This window comes from Daphnia carinata, chromosome 2 (assembly GCF_022539665.2).
Source record: "Daphnia carinata strain CSIRO-1 chromosome 2, CSIRO_AGI_Dcar_HiC_V3, whole genome shotgun sequence".
Lineage (NCBI taxonomy): Eukaryota > Metazoa > Arthropoda > Branchiopoda > Diplostraca > Daphniidae > Daphnia > Daphnia carinata.
In genome coordinates, this window is record NC_081332.1 from 3,560,714 (window position 1) to 3,582,987 (window position 22,274).

General features: G+C 38.4%; 3 protein-coding genes across 6 annotated transcripts; 1 reads left to right on the top strand and 2 right to left on the bottom strand.

Annotated features, from left to right (window-relative positions):
• Positions 1–16,360: 16,360 nt before the first annotated feature.
• On the bottom strand, positions 16,361–17,469 carry LOC130686491 (uncharacterized). The gene is made up of 3 exons (XM_057509633.2): positions 17,281–17,469; positions 17,006–17,188; positions 16,361–16,936 (listed from the first exon to the last, which is right to left on the bottom strand). The coding sequence occupies exons 1-3, from the start codon at positions 17,354–17,356 to the stop codon at positions 16,716–16,718; spliced, it is 480 nt and encodes a 159-aa protein (XP_057365616.1). The 5' UTR covers positions 17,357–17,469; the 3' UTR covers positions 16,361–16,715.
• Positions 17,470–17,711: 242 nt separating this feature from the next.
• On the bottom strand, positions 17,712–18,601 carry LOC130686492 (uncharacterized). Its single transcript, XM_057509634.1, has 2 exons — positions 18,494–18,601; positions 17,712–18,280 (listed from the first exon to the last, which is right to left on the bottom strand). Exons 1-2 carry the CDS (start codon positions 18,561–18,563, stop codon positions 17,886–17,888), a joined length of 465 nt encoding a protein of 154 aa, XP_057365617.1. The 5' UTR covers positions 18,564–18,601; the 3' UTR covers positions 17,712–17,885.
• Positions 18,602–18,766: 165 nt separating this feature from the next.
• On the top strand, positions 18,767–22,219 carry LOC130686458 (ring canal kelch homolog). 4 transcript variants are annotated; one of them, XM_057509593.2, is made up of 14 exons: positions 18,767–19,014; positions 19,076–19,183; positions 19,251–19,394; positions 19,458–19,686; positions 19,779–19,954; positions 20,021–20,117; positions 20,181–20,337; positions 20,400–20,509; positions 20,594–20,706; positions 20,778–20,955; positions 21,024–21,164; positions 21,229–21,321; positions 21,378–21,540; positions 21,691–22,219. In XM_057509593.2, exons 2-14 carry the CDS (start codon positions 19,125–19,127, stop codon positions 21,861–21,863), a joined length of 1,833 nt encoding a protein of 610 aa, XP_057365576.1. In that variant the 5' UTR covers positions 18,767–19,014; positions 19,076–19,124; the 3' UTR covers positions 21,864–22,219. The 4 variants fall into 4 exon arrangements, with proteins under 4 accessions (XP_057365576.1, XP_057365575.1, XP_057365577.1 ...); XM_057509592.2 differs by having other exon boundaries at positions 19,079–19,183; XM_057509594.2 differs by having other exon boundaries at positions 19,079–19,171.
• The last annotated feature ends 55 nt before the right edge of the window (positions 22,220–22,274 follow it).

Here is a 22,274-nt window from a genome sequence, read left to right on the forward strand (position 1 = left end):
AGAAGGTGAAATAATCACACACTCGAAATTTCTTTCTTGGCAATTCTTCAAAAATCACATGGCAAAAAAACGAAAAAAAAAAAAAGAAAGAAAATGATGTTGTTCTTCTTTCTTTTTTTAGGGGGACAAGTTTTCGCACACACTCGTTTTAAAATTAAAACAATTGATAAACCACGTTTTTTCTTTTTCTTGTCACGTCTCGTGTGTGTGTGTGTGTGTGTGCTGTGTATTCACGTTCTTGTGGCGTCTGCGTGTGTCTGTTGCAGCAGAGTTGACACGACACGACTTTTTTGTTTCTGTCCCGCACTCTCTCACCACCGGCCGAGTTTTTCGTTGAGACTGACGAGGCCGCCCGTCGACCGACCGGAGAAAAAGGCGTGCGGCGGTGGCGGCAATGGCGATTCTCCCGCCCATCTTTCCCAACCCGGCCCCCCCCCTTTCCTCTTTCTCACTTGAAAAAAAAAAAAAATAAAGTTTTTTGGCAGTGCTGTAATGGCAACCCTACCAACCCACCTCCTTCTTCAAACCACCCTCCTTTTTTTTTTTTTTTGAAGTGTTCGGGCCTGTGCAGGGGCAAAAAGGGGTGGTAGAGGCTCTGCCACCAGGCGGCAGCATTTGCGGCTCGAGATTTTTTCATCCCATCAAACAAATTTGGGAAAAGGAGGCGGAGTCTGCAAAACAGGGTTCTTGCCTTGCCTCTGTTTCTCAGTTCGTTTTTCACGCTCATCAGTTCTTTTGCCGTTTTCGCTTTTCAATCCTTTTTTTATTTTTCAGCATCATCGGGCATCGTGAAAAAAAGGATTATTCAAACGAAAGGAAGTGGAGATGAAACGATGCCCTAGGCCAAAAATGGCAACACGGGAAGCCTCACGCATAGGCCCAGCAACAGACTGTGGAACTATACACAACATTCAAACGTGAGACACACGAAACACACACTCGCGAATAAAAATGGCGGGTGGGGCTATCATTTTTCAAAAAAATAAAGCAACAAATAAAATTAAATAAAAACAAAAATGCAAATAAAAAACAAAACCGAGTTGGGTTCGAGTTGCAAACCGCTGCAAGGCGTGATTGAGGTTCATGTGGTTTGTTTCGTGCTGCAACTATTTGGTAAGAGGAAAAAAAAACAAATGCTTCACTAGGCCGACAATATCGTTATCTTTTCGAATCCAATGCATTCGAATTTATCCGTTTGTTCACCAACAACGTGTTACGCAATCCATTTTTTGTTCATTGTTGATTACATTTTTTTGCCGCCAAAATGTTCAGTAGCAGACATCTTTGGAGTGCTCTCTCGCTTAGACAGTAAGGCCATGCTTGATTTTTTCGAACGAATATTTTTCTGAAGAAATATTTAAATTAAAAGCTGCCTTGGAAACACGACTACCGACCGGACGGGCAAGTCAAGAAGTGTGTGCACGCGGGAATAGAAGACGTGTGTTGCCAAGGGAGGAGAAATAAAGAGAGACCGACGGATACACTTTTCGTTTACACAATTCTTTCAGAAAAAAAATGGAATTAAAATTTTATTTTTTTGCAACTGTTTATATTTTTAGAGTATCGATTCGTGTATCAATACATCGATTATTAACACGAGCACCGTTGTGGCAGATCAAAATTTAGCAAATTCAATTTCGCTACCAGAGGGTATTAAAATTCATTTCTTGAAATGAAATCGTCATAACTGTTGATATACAATTTCAATGGGCCCTCTAAAGAATCAACGTTAGTTAAGGGAGGTAAAATCCAAAGGCTTGGAGAGTCCCACTTGTTCAAATTCCACGAAAGTTTCGAATACACGTGAAGAACCGGTCGATCAGTCACTGGAAACGAACACAAAATTACAATAAAAAAATAGAAATTGTTGGTGTAACGATTCGTGCGTGTCATCACACAGACGAGTGGCACAGCAAAATTAGGCCTAACAGTTACGATAATTTGTTTTTAGAAATTAGGAAAAGAAAGAGGAGAATTGAACGCCATTTCTCTGCCGGGGGTAAACATGTCGAGACGCGTTTTGTCACATTTGACCTTGACAACCCAACACGAAGAAATTTGAAAAAGAACCAGAAAAAACACGTGTCATATGGGAAAAAGTGTCAGGCCTTCATAATAAAACTGCAGTAAAAGTTTATGGTAATTAATCAGGTGGCCGACTTTCGATTTTCTTCTCATTTGAATATGCCTACTTAAAACGATTTTTTTTGGTGAAGATGTTGTTGACATTTGTTTACCATGCCCCTTTCACTTCATCATGTCAAGGCTGTTGGTTACCCCTTCCTATGTAATTTAAATATTTTTTGTTTTTCAAGATGAAAAATGTTTTAATTTTGGCGGGTAAAAAAAGAAAGGAGAAATCATCCCACCCCTTTCACTGTTGGTGGTTGTATATAAAAACAAAAAAACAAGATACATACACAGCATTTCCGCCATTCTTTTGTTTCCCATGTCAATCACGGTCGGGTCAGAGGGGGCCTCCCGCTTGATTGCCAACTGCTACCGAAGAGAAAGTTGAGCTCCATATAACTCTTTTTTTCATTTGAAGTAACCCTAAATTTGTTTTGTTTTAATTTCAATAGCTCGAAATGATGACTTCCTTTCGTATGCATCACGGAAGCAACGACAAAATTTTTTTTTTTAATGAATTCTATTTTCTTTAAAAAATCTTTGATTTTTCTACTTCTATTAAAATGCTGTTTTCTTGAAAAGAAAATGGACGGGGTACGAAACGACCATCATAAAAAGTATACCAATAACACACAGCCGCCGCTGTGTAAATAATGGCCCTTAAATTTTTTTTCCTAAAAAACAGAAAAGAAAAAAAATTTACTTTCACGCAAAATCTTGCCCAACATTTTAGTTGATAGGGCAGTCGATTTCTTTCATGCTAATAACCCAAATAAATTAAAGAAAACAGGATGAAATCTGTACGAAATCAGGTCACACGCGGGGGATTTGCGACCAACATCAACCGGACGAAAAAAGAAAGATCTAAGAAAATTAGAATTCATAAAATAAAATGCGGGTTAAAGGAAGAAGGTCACGTGTGCCGCGTGATCGCCATCAGGCCTGTTTGCCAGTTTTTTTAATAATCATTTTTATCTCTTCATTTTTTTTTTCTAACCTTGAAAACCATTTCTATCACTTTTCCCTTTTTAGCAAAAACAAATTTTGATCCAAAATTCATTTCACTAAACAGGGACATCGAGAGGTTAGATAAGGAAAACAGATTTTTTTTTCAGGTTTATTTTCGCTAAATTATTCGTTTTTTTTCAAAGAGGGGAACTGGTTAGAAAAGAAACAGGCACAAAAATTGTTTGAAAAGACAAAAAAAGGGAGTGCCAGCGGGAGCGACCTCTGAGTGCAAAAAAAAGCCACAACCAAGAAAAAAAAAAGGAGAGAAAAAAAGACAGTGTCCTTTTAAAGTCAAATAAACATGTGCACGTAGTCCACACACACGCAATCTGCGTCTGCTATTGGCGAAAAAAAAGAACAGCCCAGGCTGTCTGAGGAAGAACACAAAAACGGTGGAAAAACTTTGGACTTTAGTGACACGATTGCATCAGAAGACTTTCAAACGATCTGATGCTAATCAGCTCAAAATGTATTTAAAAGATTGAGATGAAGAGAGGGAAAAAAAAATGTATATTGTGAACGAAGAAGCAAGAGGAGGAGAAAGGGGAATCAAGTTTCGTCTGCTCGACAGCTGCCGTTGTCCAGGAACCCAAAACAAAAAAATTGAAACTATTTCTTTTTTTTTTTTTGCTTTTGTAGGCTACTATATTTATACCGCGCACAGATATTTGAGTAGGCAAACGTAAATTTCAAAAAAGAGGTATTTTTAATTAATTAATTTTGTTTGAATCACCATACGAAATAGGCTAATTCAGTTCCCTTTTGTGGGATGGCGAGGTTCAATACGAAATGTCAAAGATTGTCAGACTTTTCCTTAAGGATTATGTCATTGCATTAAGGATAAAAAAGATTATACATTTCCTAAAGGTAAACACACAAAAAAATAACGGCAATAAAGAAATAGAAAACAATGCGAAAATCAAAAAGGGGCCGGCCATGTCCACTAGCAAAGTGACTTCTTTTTTTGGCAAATACAGAAAAAGGAAAATAAAAAAAAAAGTCCTTTCTTTTTTTTTAAATTCCCAATTTGGTTAGCACTTTTGCAGATTTTTTCCCTGGGCTTGGTCCTGTTTTCTACCTGGACAGCCTATATAACCTCAGGGTAACTAAAATAAATCTAAAACAAACGAAAAAATTATTTATTGGATCATTTCCCACAAATAAAATGTTAAAGAATGTTACCTTTAATGCCGATATATATATATATATATATAATAATATAGGCATTTCTTTTTTTTCACATTTTTTTGGGATAAAGATTTCTGAGCCTGGACGCCGGTTGGCTGTTGCTGGGCGAATTCACTGCCAGAGGCGCTCTCCTTTTTTTTTTCCTTTTTTTTTCCTTTTCCTACGTGTGTGTTACAAGTATGACTCCGCCCTCTACAATTCCCAACGGACAAGACGACGGCCTTGTTATATAAGTTTTATAAGACAATCAGGGCAAACACAGCAAGCCCTTCTAACGGAACATCACACAGCAGAAGACAACAACAAAAAGACATTGCATTATTTTTTTTTTTTACTTCAAAATAAAATCGAGAAAAAAAAACTGTTAAGACTCGATCTATTGGTTCATTTGCATATAATTTGAATACGCATTCCCACGCAACAATATAAATGAACCCTCCATCCGACAGTAGATGAAGAAAAAAAATCAGTGGGAACAGGCGATCAGTTTTTTTTTGGTGGGGGGGTAATATAAAAGACTCAACTTGCATAAAATACCCCCCAAAAAAATTAGCAAAAAAAAAAAGAAAAAAAAACTGTAAAAAGAGCTGTACCCGGAATACATTAGTCTGTTCTACGTGCATAATGATGAGGGAGGGGGCAAAAGGGTTGCATGGGTAAATGCAATATAAGAAAGAGAGAAAGACGAACGCACTTTTTTCCTTTTTTTACATGGCGTCTAGTCGTGTTATTGTCATCTGCGCGCTCGTTATTATTTATTTGGCTCAAGAAAGGAGAATACCATGCAGATTATAATGACAGTTAGCGTATCCATATACATCCCCCCTCTTTTCCTCGCATGCATTTTTTCTTTTTAAAGTGACCCTCTCTAATTTTTTTGCTGCTATAATTTAAATATCAAGGCGCATATAAAAAATAGGATGAAAATTGAAAAAAAAAAAAAAAGAGTTGTATAAATGTATAAGAGAAAATGATGCTCTTACTACATACCACGCAAATGTAACAACCATTATAATAAAAAAAAAGGGGGGGGGGGGGAAGAGAAGAAACACAAAAGATCGGCGGATTGTTGGCCTAAATATACCGCACAGAGGCAGCAGCAGCAGCAGCCGGTATATAGAGTATACATATTTTTTTTGCTTGCTTCCTGCTGTATATTTATATATACATGTGTGTGTGTGTTAGTGGATACACTGCTATATATATGACCGCGTGAATGAGAAGCCAAGCTCGGCCAACTGGGAGCCAAACAAGCGGGGGGTTGAGTCATCGTCGTGGCATAATAAGCATTTTCATGACGCAACCACTCACACACACGTAATCAATTTATATACAACTATTATTTTCATTTGGCAAGAGATGATTTTCCTAGTGAATTGTTCGCACTTCGAATGTTGTTCTTTTGCAAAATCTCGTTGTGAAATATTAAACTTTTATTTTGTTGAAGTCTTTTGTTTTGTTTTATGTTGACGACCTGTTGGCAATTTCTTTTTTCGCAAAAAAGAAAAGCTGTAAATGTTTTTTTTTTTAGCCATTAAAAAAAAACAGCAAACAATAATCGTAATATACGGTCTGTCGTTTCAAATAAATTTGCAAGCATTTTTAAAAGGACAACAAAGAATGGCCTGTGTGTTATATGGCCACACACAAAGTCTAGCCTATATGCACACAATGTATAATTTTTACGTTGATGTGTACACACTCGCTTATATATGTATACAAAAAAAATTACATTTTTCTGCCAGTCTTTTATGCGTTTAATTTTTTTAACCTAAAAAAAGGCGAGTTTATGTAGGCCTTCATTCATTCGTTATCGGATGGAGGACGTCGGTTGACGTCCAATCTCCCTGGCAATGTCACGTAACGATTTATTATCCTTTCTTTTGTTCCTTCTTTTTCTCGCTATATTACCTAACCTTGTCTCCATCTCTTGGTGAGTCTACTTCTAATCTCAATAAATCTATCAAACTTTTTTTTTTTGTTCACTTTTATTGCTGCTATATTCTCTACTAGTTGGAAATGGACACTTGCAATTTCAAATGTCGTCCATTTGTTTATTTCCGCCGTTTATTTTTTACATTTCAGTCGCCACACGTCAACAATGTTATGAATAATCAAAAAGGCGTGTAGAAAAAAAAAAAATATTGACAGAAAAAATTTTCTTTTGAGGTAAGGGGGTATAGAATTCCGGAACTGCGTTTAACCGCCACGTGAGACAACCGGAAGGTTCTATTGAATTATTCGATCAACAATGGCGGTAAAATATTTAAATGTTAAACCCGAGAACGCCGCTTTTTTTTCTTTTTTGTTTATAAGGAAAATAAAAAAAAAAAAATATATGACAAACGAACAACTGGATGGTCGTGTATAGAAGGAGAAGAGAACTTTATCCGTTGAAATCGCATTCCATGTCCCTCCTTTTTTTTTAATTCTAAATTGCGCTCGGCATTTTTTTTTTTTATGAATAAAAAAAAAGCTTTTCACGAAAAGACGCGTTCGATTTTTTGTTTGTTGCTCCCTTTTTCGGATCCATGTTGTTCTCTTCAAATGAGAGGGGGATGGACCCTTCAAAGTTTTTCTCGTAATTCTTTATAATCAAAAAGAAAAGGGGTGGCCAAGGATTGGATATATACTCCTACTTTTTTAATGGAACATTCCATAGACGACATTTCATTTTCAAAAACTGGAACTGAATACCTTTCCCCTCCTCACTCCTCTTACCCCTTGCGATGGAAAAAGCGACGGACACGATATAAGAGAGAAAAAAAAACACAAGAAGACTTTGTTCTTTTGACGAAAGCGGAAGAAGAAAATTCTTTTGGCCCTCATTTGAAAATTTGAATATTCAACCTATTGTTCTGTCTAACGACTAAAACGATTTTCTATCAAAAAAAAATTTTGGGAGTTACGAAGAGGGGAACGGCTGTGAGATGAACATCAGAGAAACTGGTCCACCTTTTTCCGTTTTTAATCACGCGTGTAATCATCAATAGAAAAAATATATGTACAGGGAGGGCGCGACTATAGACCTATTATAAGACCGGTTTTGCATATGCCGGACTAGTAGACCTATCTAGTCCGGCCTATTGTTGTTTATTCCCCCCTCCGTTGGGCATGTAATGCGCAACCACCACGTTAACGGTGGGTTACTCTTTTGATGGCTCTTTTTTTTTCAATTGTGCATACAGAGGCTCAGCTTCAATAATTTTTTTAGAAGACGGACAATGAACAATCAAGTTTCATACGGCGTAAAATTTGTATTGCCCATGTCCATCTCATGATGGTCGAATTAAAGTGTTGCGTAACCCCTCGTGTGAATGGTGACTGTTGGACATTGATGAAAAACAGGTTTTGCAGCTTGGCAACGCTGGATTTGAATAAAAAATGAATAGGCGTACTGCTGTGAATTAACATCTGAAACCATTTTCGCGCGAATAAATAATATTATTAAATTTTCTTGGTACAAAAAAAACGAAAATTCATGGAATTGGCAGCGTTGGGCGTTCATCTTTTTTGACGACATTTTTAAGTGTCTGCCTTTTTATTCAAGGTGATCCAGTTTTGTTAATTGCCCTTTTCCGTTCGGTTTGATGTAAATAAATTTTCCAAGAAATTAGTGATTTTTACCTCCCCCAGACAGACGAAATTGCGAAAATCAAAAAAAAAAATAGAATGTTATCGTCTGGCAATGTCTCTGCGCAGAAATGACGGAATCCAATTTTGAATATCAATTTGCTCTAGCAAACCACCCCCCTCCAAAAAAAACGTCATCACACAATTTCTTCGTATTACTTGGAAAGGCGTTTGTTCTATCCAAAGTCATCTGCGTATGTTAAACAGACATTGAATCACTTGTTTTTTATCGTTACGAAAAAGAAAAAAGGCACAAAACTACGCTGTGTGTATATATAAATACAATAGAATACTATATATGTCCAAATACCAAAAAAAAATGTTCTATTCTAAATAAGCAAATGGAAAACAAGTGGGCGAATAAATAAAACAAGCACGGTATTTGGCTAAACAGCACTAATAAGGTGATTGGGATGTCGTCAAGGTCGATTTTTCTTTTCTTCACGTGCATAAACTACCAGCATCGCGGTCGAAGGCTGTGCATGCTACCATTATCAGTTTCTTCCCAAATGCGGACATGAAAAAAAAAAAAACGAATGACGAAAATAAAAATAAAAAATAAAACAAATTTTGAAAAAATGACAACGCCGCACAACAATTTTCACGAATGGCGGGATGAATATTTAAAGAAAGAAACTAAAAATGAGGTAACGATTCGTAAAATTTAAATTAAATACATTTCGCTTGGTTTATTTAGTTGTGGGGACAACGAAAAATGCCGGTAAAATAAATCTGCCGGTTGCCAACTGAGAGGAAATAAAATCAAACAGATAAGAGGGGGCAGCAGCAGCAGTACATAGGAAAAGACGAAAAAAAAGGCCCATAAAAATGTCCAGCTCTAACTGCACACACTCGAATGTCTCGAACGCAAAAAAAAAAGATGGTGGTGGTATATAGTGGTCGATATCGCCGTTGCTATTGCGTCAGAGTCGACAAAATCTTCTATATCCGCCATTTGCTGAGTGTGTGTGTGTGTGTCGTCCTCGTTGCGTCTCCTTTTTTTTTTGCAATTCCCTTTTTTTCCCTGCTATTTCCTTCCCCTAATTTTCTTTTTTTTTCGTGAGTGTGTGTCCCTCCCTTCTAGCCCGGCAACCACAAACGCCTGTATAAGTTGCTGGCCGAGATGTTTTAGCTCCTCCCTTCCCCGTGTGTGTGTGTTATCCCCGTCGGTCCATATCCTATTCGCAGCAGTCGACGACACATCGATCGGCTGATAAATAAATTCCGCAACTGATGCAGCCGCAGAGCCCATGCATTTATAGCTCTCCCCTCCCCCCCGCTTCCTTGTGTCGCTCTCTCTCTCTCTCTTATATAGCTCTATATACATATACATAAAATGAGAAAAAGGAGGGGGGGGGATATTTTTCTTTTTTTTTCCCAGGGACTGGTGATGTAGACATACTTCGGGAGAGTGGGTTTTATATATAAGGACCGCACAAAGTCAGTTGCAGCATCCATCCATTCAACCGCCCGATAAATGGCCTGCGAAAAAAAAATGGCCGACTGCGAGAGAGTAAGTTCATCGAGTCCAAAACTGTTTCTTACGTCTACTATGGTTGGAAATATATATTTTTTTTGTTTTAAGAAAAAGAAAATATTCATTTCTTTTTTGTTGGATAGCCCATGGCGCTATTTGCCCGTGTGATGTCATATACGATAACAATAGACTAGAGTATGCTGTTTGCTTTATAGATCCCTTTCTGTGTTTAGATCACTTTTGAATAGACCCACGAGAAAAATAATAAAAGAACATTGATCTTGGCATTATATTCTATTGGCATGTCTACATCAGAATTGCATTCGTTTGCATATTGGGTGTATGGCGTGGCTTTTTACCTAGGCAACAACGCTACCGTTGTATGCCGATCTCTTTCGCTTATAAGCAGGTATCGATTTCAGCGAAATTTTTCTACGAATTGTTTTTTTTTAGAAGAAAAAAAAAGAAAATTGAATCGCTCTGCAGTTGATTTAGTCTCCCCATTCTCTGAACAAAAATGGGTATTCAAGAAATACATTCGGTATTCATAGCTCTAAAATCCAGAAAAAAAGCACACACAAAGTAGAAATGGAGAAAAGGAGCTTTTTTTCTTTTCCTTGAATAGAGAATCATTTCGTCTGCGTTGCGTGGCTATCCCCTTTACTGAGCTCGTCATCTATTTGAATGATTTCACATCGAAGGACGAGAGCCTCTTTTTATTTATGACTCTCATTGCTGAGACGCCTCACTTTATATCGTTTCTATGCAGCATCGATAAAAAAACATTTGCACTGTTTGCCCTAGATGGCCAAAAGCAACGCTGATGGATATAGGCTATACATATCACACGAGGGAGAAAAGAAGTGGGGAATCCATACAGACGGCAACGTCATTGGCTGCTTTTTCTTTTTTTTTGACGATAAATGCGTTATTTATTTGCTGGCCAAAAAGATACAAATCTTCGTGCAGGACAGAGCCTGGGGGATGCACATAGCAACCGGTAATACATGTGCTGACGTGATTGGCAAGAAAGGGAAAGAAAAAACGATTTTGCGAATTTGATGGTCGGCCATTTTTTTCTGATAACTGGGCGAAAGAAATGAAAATGTCAGCTCTCATGACGACCTATGTTTAATTCGTGATCTTGAATGAATCATCACTTATTGAATGATTTCTTCAATCAAAAAATAAAAACGGTAGCTGTGTATTTTTTGTTTTGTGTTAAAGAAGAAAAGAGCTTGTTAGGAAATACTGTCGAAAGAGGGTTATAGCCTATAATGTATACCATGACAACAAGGACGCACGTACAGTTTCTTTCAATGACGCAATTGCAAAGAAACAATAAAATAAAGAGGAGAAAAAAAAAGATTTTTTTTCTTCCCTTTTTTTGGCGAAACAGCACCAGCCGCCGCTGTTGCGACATTAAATTCGTATATGCAAATGACGGCGTCAGTACCCAAGTGGGCTGATATGCGCATACGTTTTTACTTCCTTTTCGACTTTATGGATGTATACGTATTTATTTATTTTTTTTTCTCATAAGTTTTATTTTTCGCCAGTCTGCAGTTTCGCCGGTTGACACGGTCTGAGTAAAATGATTGAGATACACATCACTGAAGGTTTTTATTAAAATTTTGCTCTAAAAAACGTTGTTCGTCATTTATGCAAATAATGTTGAATATTTTGAATATTTTTCATTCGTTCTAGAAATATTTAAATCAAAGTATGTAGATCTTTTCTCAAATTTCTAACCCGTTCCCTTTTTGTAGGGATGATTTTAAATAATTTCCAAGGCCAGGCACTTTCCTCACCCATCCTCCGCAGAATTCGAAATTTTTCGATAATTCCCTTGTGGGGACTGACAATAATGGCGGCCGTGGTGCTTTCCTGTAAGTGCCACAAATGCAGCAAAGTTGATGCGATCTTTACTTATTTTAAGTTACAAGCCTTCAACTTCTATTCATATCATAATAAGATGGTAACTTAGTCGGTATCGGTAACTTGGTAGACATGGGATTAGGAGTGTAAAGTTCGATTCCCGCCACTTTCGTCGAATTTCGTTTTACCTTGCCAACCGCAAAAAAAACAAAAATTTTTGGCGCCATTCAAACAAAGAATTTGCAGACGCCATTTCACACAAAATATGTTTGCAAATTTAATATTTGGTTTTTTCAGTTTCAGGTAATCTTTTATTCATAAATTTCACATACATTTATTTTTAAATGCTGTAGGCCTAAACAGTAATTATTTAGAAGCAATAATGTCTTACCGTCGTAACATCACATAAAATTTTCCTTTCTTTTTTCGTCTGCTAGTTTTGCGCAAATATTAGTACACACGTCACATGTGAGGTGAAACGTATATAGAAAGAAGGCGAGGCAAAGATACGTGAATGGATTTCCAAAAGGCAATTTTACATCTCAACACGAGTGCACGAACGATACACACCCTTCGGGCAAGTAAATTTTTTTTGCAGCAGTATTACATTTAATTCGTGTTATGTATTATCTTACACATGCGCCAGACTCGTGTGATGCCAACGTTTTCAATGGCGGACTACGTGGCCCGTGTAGACTAGAAATTCATTGCGTTGTGTGTGTGTCTTTTGTTGTGGCTTCAATTATAGACTTACTTCTCTGTGCAAACATGTGTTTCGTCATAGCCGCAGGAATAGTAGGAATAATGTTACATGGGAGCAAGTCATAAGTTATCCAATTCGAGTCAACTAACAGAAACATTTTGTTCCTCTAGTTTAACAAATGGATCTGTAAAACGAGAGAAACTGCTTTTTCTTGTTCGTGATTCGAACGTTATTCATGTTAGTGCAAAGAAGTAATTTTGGAGAATACTGGTGGGCGTAATTATTTACTCATTTCAGCCATCAATCATGTGTATTCAGTTAAATCGATTTACGAGGCCTGAAAAATAGCAAAAACTTGCCAGGAATCAAAGCAATTTCTTCGTTTAAATCTCAGAATTGATTCAAAATTTATTATTTGGATACATTTCTTAGTTAGGCTTTGATCCCAGATGAACTATGATGCAACCAATTTCATCTCTCGTTCGTCCTTTGAATTTCTTTGGCTTTCAACAATGCTGATTTGCAGCCCACATTAATTTTTATCTAGTTGTCAGGGCAAAATAAGAAACCCGGGTAGCAAAATATCATTCTGTCCTTCTCCCACACTTCCGGTTCATTGAATTCATCGGTCGCCTTGACTACACGCGTCAGGCGTTCACCTACACCTTAGATACTCGCGATCGTTTATAAATGACGCCCTTAAAAAATGTTTTTTTAGCCATCTACTATTTGCAAAATATCAAACTAAAAGGCCAAAGTGACAGCGTTTTGTGAACCCTCATTCCGGCCTCGCTCATATCTCATATTCACACACACTAGTACTATATAGTTCTCCTTCCTTTTTTTTTTTTAAACTCGTCTATAAATCGTTGGTTTATTCGTGTGCCACTGTGTCCATATAATCTACACTCGACTGATTTTCGCTGTTGGCTGCCCCTTGCCTCTCTAGTTTTGCATATACTCCCTCGAGTGTGTGTTTGTTTGAGCACACACACACACACCCCTGCGTAGAAGAGAGAGAGAGCTCTAACAAACTTTGCGATCACGCTGTACTCCCGTACTCGTAGACGTAGACGCTTTTTCTCCCTTCAACCCCCCCCCACCCCCTCTCACCGCCGCCTCCCTTTTGCGCTCGGTGCCAATCATGTGATGCTCCACTCAGCCAGCACACTCGACCGTATTTATTCAATACTTGCGGGATATGTGTTTGCTGTGTGAACATGCACACCAACGTCTATAACGCCCTCCACCCCCATGAATTACTTTTATTACGAATTTTTTTTTTTCTTTTTTAATTCTCTTAAAAATTAAAAATAATTCGCAAAAGACAGGGAAATTAACCCGCCTATACATGTAACGATTGTTATCTTCACCTAGTATGCAATAATCAGCGAGGAAGAAAGGAAGATGAGGGGGCTTGTAGCACCACGCCCCTTCGGTTTATATTTGCTAGGCTACTTCTAATAGGTATCACTCGACCTGCAAAGATTCACGTGATGCCTTTCATTCCATCTCCCTTTAGGGAGGGGGATCACTCCCGTCCGCTCCAACTCTTGCACAAACGAAAGGAAGAGGACGAATGATGGGGAAGGGGGGGGGGCAGTCATTAAAGAACATCAAACAGGTCCAACGTCCGCTGCCGACATAGATGCTTTGCTAGTGGGTATTTAGCCGGGATTGAAATTTCGATGGCAAAGGTCTTATGATGTGCATACCGCCCCGCATCACATGAAAATCGCCAACAGTCCACTTGGCACAGAGGAAATTAATTGCCGCGACGCCGATCGATTTTGCACGGACCCAAATTTTGAGGGACAGCCGTGAGCAATCATCTCGCTATATGCATAGAGTGGGAGGACGAGAAGGGGGGAAGAGGGTGGGCTTTCATTTGTCCGGCAAATGATGGCGTTATAAGCTTAGCTGACTTGATTTCAGCGTAGGCGAGACTATTAAACAGAGCCCCTTTTGGACGGCATATTAGGCAAATGATGAGCCTCAACACGACCGACGCTATAAATAGACATGTGTAGACTAATGTAGTGGATTGAATTGATCCACTTGGCCGAGTGATTAAACGCCGTGGTGGATAATAGGCCTTATAGTTGTTCATTTGATTTGTTCATTGACACAGACAATTACTGATGTGCGCGTATCGATTGAGATTGTTTGTACGCCGTATAAAGCGAATAGATGCGTCGATACTCGAGCTGTTTCTCAACAATCAATTATAAACAAATCGATTAAAGAGCTATAACATTTAAAGCGGGTGGTGCTCTTTTGTGCACTACATTTATCAATAATAAAAAATATAGCTTTCTCCAAGTAGAAACAAACGAACGTTGAACATGACGCACGATATCCCTCTTGTATGGATCGCGAACGAAAGTTGAGACCGAAAGCTCTCCATCATCCGCACGGCTATAGTAAAAAGCCCATCCGTCTCCCACCTATTCGGGGTTTGAAACTATATAGCTAGATCTATGATGGTTTTTTTTTTCTTCTTTGCCCTGTACGTAACGTGGAAAGAAGAAGGATATACGTTACATGTGCGTTATGTACACGCTAGCGCATCCGAGTTCCGGAAAGTTTCGCGAGTGGAATAAAGCGTTTGCCCCTCTTTTTATTTTTCCCTCTTCCCCCTTTTTTTTTTTTTTTAAACTAGAGTTTCGCATATCCGCAAACTATCTGAACAGTGTAGAAGATAATGATATTAATATATATAATGGGCATTTGACTATGTAGACTAGGTTACAAGTGTGCAATACGAACTATCTCCAATTTCCTATGTATTACAATACAGTCAAGGATATGCATGTACTTGATAAATTGTCCTGCGTAGTGCAACTCCATGTCGGGGAGCGTCTAAATAGTGGACTCTGTTCAAGTTGTAATAAACGAGTCAATGGTCTTTGACTTTCGTCACATCATAACAATAAAGAAAAAAGGGGGAAAAAAGAATAAAGATTTTGAGGAAATCTTTTTTGTTTTGAGAATAGGCAAATAAAACAACTGACACCTTTTTCGAGACGCCTATATTTGGTTGTATAATTCAGTATGTGTTTTTATTGGTCGTCGGTGGTGGTCGCTCCATGGCGCAGATAAACTAAGCGAAAAAAATTAATGCAATTCGTTATAAAATTTTTGGAAAGCTCGTATTCAAATCTAAAATGGAAGAAGCATTTTTTCTTTCGAATTGCATTTCTACTGTTTTTAACGTTTCTAGAGGTTGAACAAAATAACGTAACAACTCGGCGTATCAGTAAAGGGAATAGTCTAGTAGTTTCTGTCTTGATGTCAGCTTTTGCTGTGGTTGCTAGGGCGGCCCTCCAGGAAACATACGCTCACGTAACCATTGAAAAAAAAAAAAGGGATTTCACGTCAGCTAAAATACATAGCAGTTAGTCCACCCCACCCCCCTCCGTGAGAGTGTATGCCAAACCAAACCTTTCCTGTAAATGTGTTGAAGACGGAAGTGAAGGCTATATAGCAACCGAATATACACACACAACCTCTACATGTTTCTCTTCATCGCAAACTCGGTCCTGCTTTTTCTCACTTTTTTTCCCTTCTTGCCGAAATAGAAGGGGAGATCCTGCTGCTGTTTGCGTGTGAATACAAACCTGTTCTTCTTCTCCCCACCGAAGAGGGGGGAAAGAATGAAACACTGACGAGAGAGAGAGAAAAAAGGGAGAGAGGAAGAAGAAAGTTGAGGTAACTTTTTTTTTTCCCTTTTTCCTACCCCCGTGAGTTGTGTGTAAATAGACTATAAAAGGAAGCTTTAGCGAATATAGGGTCTGGGAGATGCGCAAACATCAGAGTGAAAGAAGAGGGGTCAAAGAAGACAGGAAATAAAAACAGTAAAAAAAAAAAAGTTTTTTCGACGTTTCTTTTGCCGTACACAACAACAGCTTTGCTGGGGGTGTACTAACCCTTATTTGTAAAGAAAAGAAGCCAAAGGGCCGTCGAAAAGAAAAAAAATTCTGTTGCAAATGTTTAGTGAGACTACATGATATCAAGATGCTACTGCTGACTCCCTTTTAGAACTACATATGCTTGTTCCTTTTCGTTGTCGAGGAAAGAAAGAGTAAGAAATACCGGAAAAAAGCTTCCTTCTTTTACGACGACGAGCTCTCAGCGACTTTATTTTTCTTTCTTCCTTGCAATACTTTTTTTATATTTTTAAAGATTTCCAGGCTGCTTAGGGTCTCTTGGCAGAAACGGGGATCTCGCTGCAACGTTGACACACATAGTCAACACCGTGTGTGTGATGTATCGCAGTTTCCTTCCCTTGCCTCGCCTAGTTTTGGGAAGGTACATGTAGCCAATCATGACCAAACATCAACTGGGGCTCCCTTTTCATTTATTATTTTCAAGATCATGTCGTTATATAAACATAGAAACCTGCAGTATCCAGTAAAAAAGACACAGGAAAAAGATCATGTAGTTATTTGCCAGAAGAAGCGACTTTTCCTCGCTCTCTGTCATGAAAAACAAAGCAAAAAAGGACGGATTTGTTACACATCTTTTGTTGCTGGACGGATATACGTGTTGGTAACGTAACACTAAAAGTGGCTGTACTTTTTCTTTAAAAAAGGTGTCTAACAGGTAACTACCTACCAGATCAGACCAAAAAGGCACTGTTTGAAACATTAAGATGGAAATATTTGCATAAAGTGAGAAAATATGCCTGGGACGATACTACCATGCATACTGTTTTGTGAATATGGAAATGATGATGGGAACAAGCAATGAGGAAAGGGCTGTAGAGATCTGACTGCCTCCATTGCAGCCATCTTGAGCGCAATAGCACTCTTCCCAGTAAACACCATTTTCTTTCACTCCCCAGTTACACACGCCTGTCACACCTGTGTCGGCAACTGAAGCACAGCGCCTGATAACCTGTCTCCAACGTCCATCCCCTAAATAGACAGAACACCAAAATGATGTTTACAGTTCAGAAAATGATAGTAAATTAGATTCAGTCTTACAAACAAAACTTCTGGGGCCCTGTTGTGTGATTTTGACACAAAATGTGCCTGGTGTGACAGATTCATCGCTGTTGCAGTCTACTGGAATGCTTTTCCTTGTGTCAAATAGTTTATAGGCACCACAGTTATCCTGCCCCTTTGGATCTTGGCTTGAAGAACACTGGTGGCATTTTATTGAAAAACCTATGATTATAAAAGGGATAAATTTCTTCAATGAAAATGAGATGCACTACAGCACGCTCAACACAGTAAAATGATTTGCGTCCATTTCGTACCAGAGTGAACAAATAAGGTGAAAAGAAACAATTTGATTAACAGGCAATGGGTAGCCATTGATGAATTAAAGGACATTCACTCTATATTTAAAAATAATTTGTTCTTATTTAAAGAGATTGCATTTAATAATAAAAGTGGACAAAACGACACCGCCCAAAACAACTTTTCTGTTGGGGAACTTTCAAGCCGCACAGTTGCCAGATTTGGATTTTGCTCTTGTTGGAAAAGATGCTTTTAAGGTAAAAAAATTATTAGGTCTATAAATTGATTGAAAACTAAGCAAATAAAGTCTTTTCTATTTTAATAAAACCAGGCATCCCGTTCATGTTCGTCAACACAACTGAATGAACAACATAATCCATAGAGTAAACAGGAAATTTCTCGTTTTCTTCTCTAGAAGGTCAGCAAGTGAGCGACGAAAAACAATAAATCAGCACATAAAAACAATCGTTTATTTTCTACAGGTGTGTAGTCATTTCACTGATAAAAAGGCACTTTACGGACGGCGTAAAAATTCAAGAGGTTGGACGGCTTGAATGGAATGAATAAAAAGGGCTGAGATTCATTTTACTATGATGTTGACAAACCAGATTGATTACACACATTACAACCTTTTGAGGTACTGGACGGCTAAAAGTGAGGGAATTAATGCTGCTGTCATGAGATTGCAAGGTAATAGTGAGCTCGCAGCATTACAACCATCTTTGCTGTTGCAGGTACAGCTTTCAATGTGAATGTTAAAAGTCCCAGATCTCTGGAGACAATAACGTTCATCACCACCAATACCAGGCTCTCCAAGCCTGGCACAAGATCGGATGTATCTCCACTCTCCATTCACCTTCTGTCGAATTTTCCTGCACATAGTTGCCTTCACCCCGGGTAGGTGAGTAACTTCAGGAAAGGTAGCACAGTCGAAAAAGGGTGTGGATGTGTTGTCAAAAGGATCAGCACATTTTGGGTCTTCTAGTGATCTGCATACCCAGCATTTGATGCCAGAGCCTGGATGAAAAAAGTGAAAATATGTTAAGTCTATTCCTGACGTGCGTCCTACCAGAAATATCATAAGCATTTCGTAGTGTTATGGACGCTGACAAGTGTCAAAAACAAAAACAGTTCAAAATGGCTTATTATTATGTTAGTATTATTTTGGAAACATGGTAAAACAATATAAATAGCATATTTTTCTAATAATTAATAAAACTAATGTCATACCTTCCTTTACAGCAAATAAATAAAATATAACAATGCCGAAGAACACGCCCAAGGATCGAATCGGCGCCATTCCTTGAATTTTTATTTCAATGAAAGCAGCGTTGCGAGCTTGCGAAGTCAAAACCCGCCATTCTTCACAAGCTTCTTAAGCTACCAGCAGATGGCGATACTTTCCCGACAGAGTGTCTTTTTGAAAAACCGCTTAAATGCTCCAAATTCCTTTTGGACCTTTCTTTCAGTTATGGAAATTGAGCTATTTTTCAAAACTGCAATTTCATCGGTAGAACAATCTGTAACCTTCAAATTACGCAATGAAATGTGACTGCTGAGGACTAATACTGAAGCCATAAAGAAAGGCCTTGAATAAAATCAACGTCGGCTGCTACAGCTTAACGGAAATCTAAGGACAACAACAAAACAAAGTGACCGTTGTTGAACTTGAACGGAACTAGTCGAAATTTCTTATCGTTAGATATTTGAAACTTCTGCTGTTTGAAATTCTGCATGACTGCTGAAAAAAAGTAGTAAAAATCAGTAAAATTCGTGTGGTATAATCCTTAGAACATCACTTTATTTGAAAAGCAGTTCTGCGTCATAGCTTGGCTGATGCTACTTCGTAGTTCGACGAGCGATGTCGACTAGTTCTAATAGTTCATCTTCTAGAGATTTCGCTGAACAGTTAAGTGCCCAGTAATAATGCAAATGACTTTTAACCTTTGATATATGGCTGCTAAATCAAATTATTTTGGCCTAACAGCAAACTGCTTCTCCGCCATGCAAGTCAAAATTCCCTTGATGAAAGCTCTCAGAAAGAGTCCAGCCAATCTTCACCTGAAAGACCATTTTATCACAACTTACAGCATTTTTCCAAGGCATTTTCCAAGTTCAACATGATGAGAAAGTACAGTATAGTTTCTCCTGATTATCCAAATATAATGTAATGTTTTCAACTTTGCATTTAAAGAGAAAAATTTCTCTGTGATGTTGTCCTAATAACTACAAATCAAGAGGAGTTTCCGGCACATAAGGCAGTCCTGGCTTCTTGCAGCCCTTACTTCCATGCTATGTTTAGTTGCTTTGAGGAAAGTAACCAGAAGAGAATAGTTCTTCAAGATGTGGACCCAAAAGCCCTAAGCCTTCTGTTAGACTATGTCTATTCTTCAGAAATTCAAGTCAACGAAGATAATGTTCAGGTTATTAAAATAGGAAGGAAAAAGAAACTAAAACTAAAACACAGTGAAAAAACTTATTTTCTATTTGATTCCAAAAAACAATTTCGTTTTAGACTTTGTTGCCGGCCGCCAATCTTTTGCAAATGTTTGACGTCAAAGAAGCCTGTAGTGAGTTTTTGGTAACTCAGTTACATCCTTCTAACTGTCTCGGAATTCGGGCATTTGCCGATCTCCATGGTTGCATAGATTTCTTAAAGTTAGCCGACAACTATACTGCCCAGCATTTTAGGTATAATCCAGTTTACTTTATTTTATCATTCAACGCCTAATTTTAATAACGTATGTTTGTTTGTAGCGACGTGGTGGATGGAGAAGAATTTGCCAGTTTACAGTGCCAAGATGTGATACGAATAATTAGCAGCGATAAATTGACTGTATCGTCCGAAGAGAAGGTTTCAAATTATTTAAAAAAAGGCATGGAATTTCCCCTTTGTTCTACAGCTTTTCTTGTTTAGGTGTATGAAGCTGTGATGAACTGGGTAAATGCCAACGTTGACAACAGAAGTGTCGAGTTATCTCAACTAATGGAGTACGTTCGTCTTCCACTTCTCCCTCAAGACTATCTTTTGCAGCATGTCGAAACCAACACTTTGATGCGATCTAATGCTCACTGTAGGCGTTGTCGCTAAAGGTTAATGATCAAATAACTGAACTGTTTCCTAACTTTTCTACAGGCAAGGACCTCTTGATTGAAGCCCTTAAATATCATTTGCTCAAACCTGAACAAAAGAGAATTTATCAAACTTCTAGAACCCGTCCGAGATTACCGATAGGCATGCCAAAAGTATATTGACACTTTAGCTGACTATAATTTTATTCTCAAGCAACGATCGCTTAATATGAAATTCGAATTCTTAAATGTTCCAAGGTTCTACTTGTCGTGGGCGGCCAAAGCCCAAAAGCGATTCGCGGAGTTGAGTGTTACGATTTTGAAACACAAAAATGGAACCCCTTAGCAGAAATGCCTACCAGACGGTGCAGGTAGATATAAAATGAACAAAAATATATACAATAAATACAAAAATTCAATATAATTTTTTATCCTTTAATAGGGCAGGCTTAGCTTCTGTTTGTGGACGCATTTATGCAATCGGGGGTTTCAATGGATCCCTGCGTGTGCGCACGGTTGATCTCTATGAACCGAATTTGGATCAGTGGTTTCCCGCTCCCGATATGGAAACGCGCAGATCTACGTTGGGTGTTGCTGTATTGAATAATTGCATCTACGCTGTAAGACGGATGAAAACAAGACGACAATAGCACTGATTAGTTAAAAAATGGCCCCTTTGTTTTCCAAGGTTGGGGGATTTGATGGTTCAACTGGACTCAAATCCGCTGAAAAATTTGATCCAGCAACACAAGAATGGCGTGCAGTGGCATCTATGACAACGCGTCGCAGTAGCGTAGGAGTAGGTGTTTTGAATGGCCTCTTGTATGCGGTAATTGCTCGGAACAAAATTTCAGATTTAAAACATTGGACCAAGTTCAGTTTTTTTTTATTAGGTTGGCGGGTATGATGGGGCTTCTCGGCATTGCCTGGCATCCGTTGAATGCTACTCACCTGAAACAGATACGTGGAGTTTAATTAGCGAAATGGTACATTACACTAGTGTTTCTTAGAAAGAGTTTTCATTTTGCCTTTGTCTTTGTAGGCTTGCCGGCGAAGCGGAGCCGGTGTCGGAGTATTGAATGGTCACCTTTACGCCATTGGCGGTCATGATGGACCCATGGTACGGCGGTCGGTCGAGAGATTTGATACTACGACTAAAACGTGGACTTCCATTGCGGACATGTCACTTTGTCGAAGAAATGCTGGTAAAAATCTGAAAGCCGATAAACAGTTTTATTCTATTGATATCGTATTTGTTTGATTCATTTTGATCTTTCGCTACATGACTGCGCATGTAGCTTTATTGCCTTAAGTTCTACGTTTTCTCTTATATATTATTATTATTGTTTATGTAGGAGTGGTGACACATGATGGTTTACTCTACGTCGTAGGAGGTGATGATGGAACAACTAATTTAAATTCAGTTGAAGTGTATGATCCCACAGCGAACAGCTGGTCAATGTTGTCCGCCTGTATGGGTATTGGCCGAAGTTATGCTGGAATCGCTGTAATCAATCGACCATCTTGAACATATGTCAGCCAGCCATACAGCCAAGTCATTGGATGTTCTCATTTTGTTCTAAAACGTATCAATCCAAACCTGACAGCAGAGAGCCTGCATTTTCAAATGTGATGTACGACGTTTGAATCAGAATCCCCTCATTAGATGTTTTTTTTTCGGTATTTTTGTTGCCAAAAGCGCTTCTCGGGGTATCCGTGCATTTTCTTACCCGTTCCTTTGATGAAAAAAAAAACAAAAAACGAAAAAAAAAAAAAAAAAAACAAAGCGCTAGCGAAAACTTCGAGTCCAAACTCTAATACGTCTGCGCTTTGTAAAACCGAACCTTATGATATTTCGAATAAATCTGGGCAATTTGAATTCTAGCTTCATAGTTCATTTAATATGTGACATATTACTGTTACGCTCAATTCAAACCAA